The following is an 8,656-nucleotide window of genomic DNA, read 5'->3' on the forward strand; positions in this document are numbered from 1 at the left end:
TCTACTTTCTTTTCGCACCATATAATTTTCAAAATCGAACAGTAATTAGTAGCTACTGATTCTTAGTGTAATTTTGAAATATAAATGAAAATGTGATATTGTTGCATTTCAAGGTACCAAAAGCTTATGGAATTGGAACCCTCTTTATAATAGTGTCGATTTATTCTGGATTATCTTATCCTTATAAGGGAACATAGTATTCAGTATATAAGTTATATTGTTGCATTTTAATAATATCGATTAGCTTATTTTGCAGTATGTTATCTACATAAGGGAGTATTTAATATACAAAATAAACATATCTCAGATATATCACACGTGTGGCCCCACAGTATTTAATAATAGAAGGTTGCCAAATTTAACCTATCAATTCAACCTAAATACGCATTACAGAAGAAAAAGACAGAAAAATAAATTGAGATCTAATCTTTCATTTATTGTGCTTTTACAGGAAAAATTCTCATTTATTTTTTATGTAATTCAAATCTGTTCCATTACTGCAATAACAATACCAGCAACATCCAGCTGACATCCACGCGCATCAGCACCACAATGGTTGCGGCGTAGCCGCAACATGAAGCACCTAGTTGGTATGATAACAACCAAACCCAGAACAGCCTTCTTCCTTTGTGACGCCTCTCGCTCTTCCACATATTTACTCACATGTACTCTTTACACATGGGCACGAGGCTTCTCTACAGATGCTTACATGGCAAAAGGCTTGTTCAATCCCAAGATGCACCATTCAGACCTCATATCTTCCCACCTCAGAAATGGCGGACTGTGGAATCCCCATAAGGTGCTCGATGAAATGCCCCATAGTAATATCTTCACATTAAACCGCCTGCTCTCTGGGTATTCAAAAAATGGCTGTGTCAAGGAGGCAAGAGATTTATTTGATTCGATGAAAGACCGGAATGTTATTTCATGGACAATCATGATTGGCATGCTTTCCAATGCAGGATGCTTGAATGAAGCTTTTAGCCTTTTCCGAAAGATGCTGCATACAGGAATGGCACCTGACTGTGTTACCATTGTGCAGGTACTCAGCTTGTGCACTGACCCGAAAGCATCAGTTCGTGCCTTGCTAATTCATAGCCGGATCGTCAAATCTGGTTTTGGGTGCAGCCTCACTATATCGAACACACTAATTGATGCATATTGCAAATGCGGCCTTATTGGATTGGCTTGTGCTGTTTTTCAGGGGATGGAAAAGAGAGACTCAGTCACATCAAATGCATTGTTGTCAGGTTATTTTAAGGAAGGCGATTATCAAAATGCTCTAGCTTTATTTATACATATGCTTAAATCGGGTCTGAGCCCAACTCAGTTCACATTTTCAAGCCTTCTGAACTGTGCTACTGGGTTAGCTGATCCAGGTGTTGGGACACAGATACACGGCCAAGTCATAAAATTCAATTTTTCATGGGATGTATATGTTAACAACTCCCTGCTAGATTTCTACTCTAAAATTAATTATATACATGACACCAGAAAACTGTTTGATGAAATGTTTGAGAAAGATAATGTCACTTACAACGTGATGATTTCTACCTATTCAAGGAGTGGTCTCACAAAAGAGGCATTGGAGCTTTTTCGGGAAATGCAGTTGCTGGGTTTTGACCGCAGTGACTACCCTTACCCATGCTTGCTTAGTATTGCAGGATCTCATGTAAATTATGAAATGGGAAGGCAAATGCATGCGCTAGTGGTTCAACTTGGGATGACATCAAGTAACCTTACAAGCAATGCACTTATTGATATGTACTCAAGATGCAGGGATTTGACTTGTGCAGACTTGATTTTCAAGCAGAATTCAGATAAAAGCACCACTTCATGGACAGCACTTATTACGGGTTGTGTGCAAAACGGCTTGTATGAAGAGGCACTGAAACTTTTCAGTGAGATGAGAAAGACAGGTCTAGACCCTGACCCAGCGACCTTTTGTAGTGTTTTGAAGGCCTGTTCTGGCCTTGCACTAATTTCTCTGGGAGAGCAACTGCATTCATGCATATTAAGGTCTGGTTACCTAACAAGTGTTTTTGCTGGAAGTGCTCTTGTTGATGCATATGCGAAATGTGGTCTTCTAGAGGATGCAAAGAAAGTGTTCGATGGAATGACTGACAGAAACATAGTTTCATGGAATGCCTTGATTTGTGCTTATGCACAAAACGGAAAGGGAAGAAAAGCAATAGAAATGTTTGAAAGGATGGTCACATCAGGCTTGAAACCCGAATCTGTTAGCTTCTTGAGTGTTCTCACTGCATGTTGCCATTCAGGTCTGGTGGAAGAAGGGTTGCACTATTTCGACTCTATGACAAGAGTATACAATTTGACCCCTAGGAAAGACCATTATGCATGTATGGTTGACATGTGGGGCCGGGTTGGCTGTTTTGATAAGGTGGAACAGTTATTGGGTCAGATTCCATTCGAGCCTGACCCGATTATCTGGAGTTCTATTCTCAACTCGTGTAAGATCCATGGGTATTATGAGTTGGGAAAACTGGCAGCTGATAAGTTATTTTCCATAGGAACTCAAGATGCTGGCCATTGTGTATTAATGTCAAATATTTATGCTAAGCACGGTAAATGGGCTGAGGTTGCCAGGATAAAAAAATTGATGAGAGATAGAGGCATGATAAAAGTACCTGGTTATAGTTGGGTAGAGATAAACCGACAAGTATATACATTTTCATCAAACGACATGAAAAATCCGATTATTGGCAAAATTAAGGCTTATTTAGATAAACTAAGTATAGAAATGGAAAGAGAAGGGTATACGGTTGATTTGATGAGCGATCTACATTTTGTAGGAGACGAGACTAAGGTCAAGTCATTGAGGTATCACAGCGAGAGATTAGCAATTGCATTTGCATTGATGGAAACAAAGGATGGCACGGTAATTAGGGTTATGAAAAACTTAAGGACCTGTGTTGATTGCCATGCGGCAATTAAGGTCATATCGAAGGTTGTGAGGAGACAAATAGTTGTGAGAGACTCCAGTCGGTTTCACCATTTCAAAGACGGGGTTTGCTCATGTGGGAATCTCTGGTGAGATATATTAATTTTAGTTCTATTATTCATTCTCAATTACACTGATGAACAAGCTATTTGGCTTTTGATAACTATATTCAGCCTTAAAACATACGAGAAAATGCAATGGCTCTGTTTTCAGTGAATGGAAGTGATGACCATATTTAGGTCACTATTATCCAAAGAATAAAAAAGATTCAGCAAAGTAGGGAAAATAAGTATGGTTGCTCATTTGTTGAGAATAAAAAAATAGTCACTTGGGGCCTCGTTTGCTATATTCTGGCGCTATTCCTAATAACTGTGTACCTGTTCGGCTCAAGAGCTTAGGCCTCCTTAAGAGTCCTGAACCCCGTTTGCTATATTCTAGCGCTAATCCGAACAGTCCTTAACCTCTTAACCTCTGGTATCATATTAACTTCTATTTCCTATATACTGATATTCATAATGTTTTTTAAACAAGAGTCTAAACAAATCCAAATATATCTTAATAGGTAGTAATTGAGATATTGTCCTTCTCAAAGTTTGCGAGGTTCACTGGGGTCCGTCTTGGCTGGGCAGTGGTCCCTGCTGAGCTCTCCTACTCAAGCAGATCTCCAGTTTTGCGTGATTTTGATCGCATTGTTTGCGCCAGTTTCAATGGCGCATCTAGCATTTCTCAGGTTGGGGGCTTGGCATGCCTGTCAGATGAAGGTTACAAGGTCAGTAAGCTGTCAAGGGTGCATTTTGATCATTTTTCTTATAATTTTGATATGTCATGCAGGGATCTATTTTACATTTTTTTTGGACAATTTTGATTTATTGCTTTTCAAAATCACAAAATAAGATATCTCTATATAAACAAAGAGTCATGACTCATGACTTAATAAATCTAGTGCATATAAAAATAAATCTGGTGTATATTTCTTGACGAATGGAATGAATCTGTCAAAAAGCAGATAAAGAAGGGCATTTTGAAAATTTAAAAGATGAGTGTATTAGGCTTTCAGTGACAACCAATTGGCATGCTTGAAATACTATATGCATATTTATTTATAAGATTGATCCACGATTTTTCTGAAAGTTAAATATCTAGTGTGACAATAAATTGTTAGTAAAAAGTTGCTTTTAATATCATCAACTAAACCTCTTTTGTTTTGACAGGCTATCAAAGATGTGATAGGCGTGTATAAAGAGAATGTGAAAATTATAGTAGATACTTTTACTTCACTTGGGAAAGAGAATTATGGAGGGTTAACTCTCCTTGTGCATGGGTGCATTTCCCAGGCCGTAAATCGTGGGATGTTATTACCGAGATCCTCAAGGAAACGAATGTTATCACTGTGCCTGGTTGTGGGACTATAACACTATATGACTTGTTGCGTCATCCATTTGCTTTATTTTCTTAATGTTTCTTTTTGTAGTATGCACTTGCCTTATCCACCCATGAAGGTTACAGAGGCTATGGAGCAGAGCAAGGTGACAAGGTAATTCAAGCATGTAACTCTGTATGAATATTTATTTTCGTTTCAAACAACTACAACATAGAATCTTGTTGATATTGTCAATATTGCAGAGGTTAAGAGAAACCATTGCTGAAAAAATGTATGCAAATATGGGGATAAAAGGCTCTGAAGTCTTTATTTCTGATGGGGCCCAGTGCGACATTGCACGATTACAGGTACCCAATCATAAACACATGTCAATCCAAAAACCACCATGAAATCATTTTCTTTTATAGAAAATGAAATCATCTTTGTTACCTCAGTATATATTGTTCTGTTGGTATCCTGCTTCTTTATGTTAAGTATATATTTACGGTACAGGAGATATATTCTGGTGGAGTATATTTTTGTTCTTTAATGAGTTCCTTTGCGTATTTGTGCTATATATTTGGTGCAGCCATTTTTCCTTAAAAATGGTCAACTATTTCTCTGTTATTTATATTAATCAAGCGTTACTGGATGATATGTTAAACTAAAAATCAAGATTATTGATGTTATTTGGTTCGGCATATTTATTTTGCAGTATATATTTTAGAACCTTTTAATAGTACTAATTAATATTACTATTATTTCTTTTTGAAATTGTTATTCCAGATGTTGTTTGGATCAAATATGACAATTGCCGTCCAAGACCCAACCTTTCCTGTAAGGAGTACTTCACCTCATAATCATTTATATATCAGGCAATTTAAACTGTCTCCTATGAAATTACTAATTTCTCTTGTACAAACCAGGGTTATGTTGACATGGGCATAATAATGGGCCAAACTGGCAAATATGATGATAAATCGAACAAATACAAAGGAATTGAATACCTGAGATGCGAGCCTAGGAATAATTTTTTTCCTGATTTTTCGAAAGTTCCACGAACTGACATTATATTCTTCTGTTCACCTAACAACCCAACTGGTCAAGCTGCATCTAGAGAGCAGTTGAAAGAGTTGGTTGAGGTTGCAAAGGTGAATGGATCAATTATAGTATACGACTCAGCTTATTCAAGCTACATATGTGATGATAGCCCTAGATCCATATATGAAATTCCTGGTGCTAAAGAGGTATAATACTTATTGATATCCACCCTGTCCGGAAAATTTATAATAAAATATATAAACAATTCTTTCTGTGAAGGAGCGGCCATTTGTAGAGTACCAACTGGTATATAGTGTCCAATATTGGAGTCTGGTATTTTGGTCATGAGCCCAGTTAGTGTGATGGTTCCATTTTTCTTTTTCTTTTTGTGTTTTTTGCAGCTATTATTGTATTCATTGGATTTGCATTGTTCAATGTGAATATTTGAAGGCTGGACCATAACTGGTGCTATGTACTGATATTAATAATGTTGTTTAAAACAAAAGAGTCTAAACAAATTCAAATATATCTTAATAGGTAGCAATTGAGATATCGTCCTTCTCAAAGTTTGCGGGGTTCACTGGGGTCCGTCTTGGCTGAGCAGTGGTCCCTGCTGAGCTCTCCTACTCAAGTGGATTTCCAGTTTTGCATGATTTTGATCTCATTGTTTGCACCAGTTTCAATGGTGCATCTAGCATTTCTCAGATTGGGGGCTTGGCATGCCTGTCAGATGAAGGTTACAAGGTCAGTAACTGTCAAGGCATCTTGATTATTTTTCTTATAATTTTTTATTTTTTGGTGCAATTTTGATTTATTACTTTTCAAGATCTCAAAATAAAATATCCCTAAACAAAGAGTCATGACTGCTCCATAAAAGTGTGCAGGGGCAGACCCAGATGTATCCGTGGGGCAGCCGCCCCCCTGGATTTTGAGTTTTAGTGCTGATTTATTGGTTCCGATCGATTTTGCCTCCTTGAAATTTTTTTTCCCCTCTTTGGACGTTTGATTTGTAATTTAGGTTAAATTTACGGTTAAAATCAAAATAAATTTCTTGAATTATGATTGGTAATTAGAATTATAAGTTAAAAAATCAGAAATTACAAGTCGGAGTATCGAAAAGTATAAGTCAAAGCATTATTTTTTATCGAGTACTCAATTAGTTAATGGGTTTAAACCCAATTAGCTATTTAAATCCGATTCGATATTTTTTTGCCTCCCCTGACGAAAATCTTGGATCCGCCCCGGAAAGTGTGGCTAATAAATCTAGTGCATATAAAAATAAATCCGGTGTATATTTCTTAACCAATGAGAAGGAACAAGTCAAAAAGGCAGAGAAAGAAGGGCATTTTGAAAATTTCAATGATGAGTGTATGAGGCTTTTAATGACAACCAATTGATACAATATTTTTCTGAAAGTTAAATTTCTAGTGACCAATATATAGTCAGTACAGCTTTCTTTTTCTTAAAAGAATGTTTTCATGAACTAAATCTAATTTGTTTTGACAGGCGATCAAAGATGTGATAGGTGTGTATAAAGAGAATGTGAAAATTATAGTAGATACATTTACTTCACTTGGGAAAGAGGTCTATGGAGGGGTTAACTCTCCTTATGCATGGGTGCATTTCCCAGGCCGTAAATCGTGGGATGTTTTTACCGAGGTTCTTGAGGAAACGCACATCATCACTGTGCCTGGTGGTGAAGGTTTCATAAGAGTTGGCGCATTTAATCGCAGAGAATGTATTTTGGAGGCTTCTAGAAGGTTCAGGAGTTTCTTTGATTGATTAATGTTTTGTTTTGGGTGTTTCTTATGAATTTACGTTTTAATAGTTAAGGCAATGTGCAATGCTTTTTCCAATCTGCGTTAAAAAATTCATCAGAATAGAGCTTAAAATCTTGTCTTGTATTACCAAGCTTATAGAAATTTATTTACCGAGATTAAGGCTCTTTTAATCAGTTCGTGACAAAAATATCTACTATTTCTGGAGTTCAGCAATTTATATATTGAGGCCTTTTTTTTATTTATCTTCGTGGCACGTTTTTACTCCAAATGTACTTGCAGGGATGCTACAGATGTTATTTGCATTGTGTATATTGTATAGATTTATTAAGCTCCACTGTAATTTTGTGACGTAAAATGAGCCTTAAATTTAAAAGAAACTTCTATAAGCAAGTATGCTGCTTAGGATCACCAACAACGGTCAATGCCTCCGAAACCAAAGCAAAGACGAATTTTGAGGGAAAAAGAGCCTGAGACCATAAACCAATAACCCGTCGAAAATCAAAATTTGAAGGACGTAAGACTAAAAATGCAACAGTAAGACAGATCCGCAGAGCATTTGAGCCATTCGTAACTCGTTCATCTCAATATTCACGTGCGGAGAACGTTATTTCTTGTCACTAAATTTTAAAAATATATTTTTTTTAAAGTAAAAATTAGAAATCAAATCACTCAATTACTTATTATTCATAAAAAAATTTATATTTAAATTTCGAATTTGCAACCTTCAAATAGTATTATTATAAGAACAGTTGATAATTGTTCAACTACTTATTATTCATAAAAAAATTTATATTTGAATTTCGAATTTGCAACCTTTAAATAGTATTATTATAAGAACAGTTGGTAATTGTTTAATTGCTTTGTATACAGATTAATGTCAAAAGCCTCTTTTATTCATTCAAACCTTAGAGTCTTGAGTGCTCGCTTCTCTTGTATTAGAGCCTTTAGTGCTCTTGAGCCATTTCCGTGCTCGGACCGTGTAACTTTCCAAGCTTTGTAAGGGCTCATCGGTTCCACTTTGTATTCCTTTCTCATTGGATAAAGAAAGACGCGCCATCAAGAAGGTCGCGAAGCCCCGGAGACACAGACGTTAGTGTTGAACTCCGTAAAAATCTCTCGTGCCAAGTGTCTCTAAACTCTACTATTTACTTTATTTATTTTATATTTTAGTTTAGATTCAAGTTATTCGAGTTTCCGCCGAGAATAACTTATAGACACACTAGATAATTTAATTTAGATTAAAAGTTTAAAAAGACTTATTCACCCCCCCCCCCCCCCCCCCCTCTAGGTGCCTTTGGGACCAATAATTTTTTTTCTTCTAAAGTATTAATACTTACGCACGGAAGTATTTATCCCTAAGAACGAAAGTATTTATACCTATAAGGTGAACAATTTTTACATAAATAATTGTCTTTTCATCAAAATCTCAAACTACATGAGGGGACATACACGTTTTTAGAGGTGGATTTTTTTTTTATCTCATTTCAATCTCGTCCACAATTCTGACGATCT

General features: G+C 36.3%; 2 protein-coding genes across 4 annotated transcripts; both read left to right on the plus strand.

The window, feature by feature from the left end:
• Positions 1-451: 451 nt before the first annotated feature.
• LOC144558346 (aminotransferase ALD1 homolog) lies at positions 452-7,357 on the plus strand. 3 transcript variants are annotated; one of them, XM_078307171.1, is made up of 8 exons: positions 1,427-3,051; positions 3,525-3,731; positions 4,434-4,496; positions 4,586-4,690; positions 5,109-5,159; positions 5,249-5,569; positions 5,901-6,107; positions 6,870-7,186. In XM_078307171.1, the coding sequence occupies exons 1-7, from the start codon at positions 3,037-3,039 to the stop codon at positions 5,961-5,963; spliced, it is 825 nt and encodes a 274-aa protein (XP_078163297.1). In that variant the 5' UTR covers positions 1,427-3,036; the 3' UTR covers positions 5,964-6,107; positions 6,870-7,186. The 3 variants fall into 3 exon arrangements, with proteins under 3 accessions (XP_078163296.1, XP_078163297.1, XP_078163298.1); XM_078307172.1 differs by lacking the exon at positions 6,870-7,186 and having other exon boundaries at positions 5,901-6,108; XM_078307170.1 differs by lacking the exons at positions 4,434-4,496; positions 4,586-4,690; positions 5,109-5,159; positions 5,249-5,569; positions 5,901-6,107 and adding an exon at positions 4,174-4,306 and having other exon boundaries at positions 452-3,051; positions 7,066-7,357.
• On the plus strand, positions 6,669-7,145 carry LOC144558023 (putative LL-diaminopimelate aminotransferase, chloroplastic). The gene is made up of 2 exons (XM_078306719.1): positions 6,669-6,731; positions 6,870-7,145. Exons 1-2 carry the CDS (start codon positions 6,669-6,671, stop codon positions 7,143-7,145), a joined length of 339 nt encoding a protein of 112 aa, XP_078162845.1.
• Positions 7,358-8,656: the final 1,299 nt, after the last annotated feature.

This window comes from Carex rostrata, chromosome 8 (genome assembly GCF_964058835.1).
Source record: "Carex rostrata chromosome 8, lpCarRost1.2, whole genome shotgun sequence".
NCBI lineage: Eukaryota > Viridiplantae > Streptophyta > Magnoliopsida > Poales > Cyperaceae > Carex > Carex rostrata.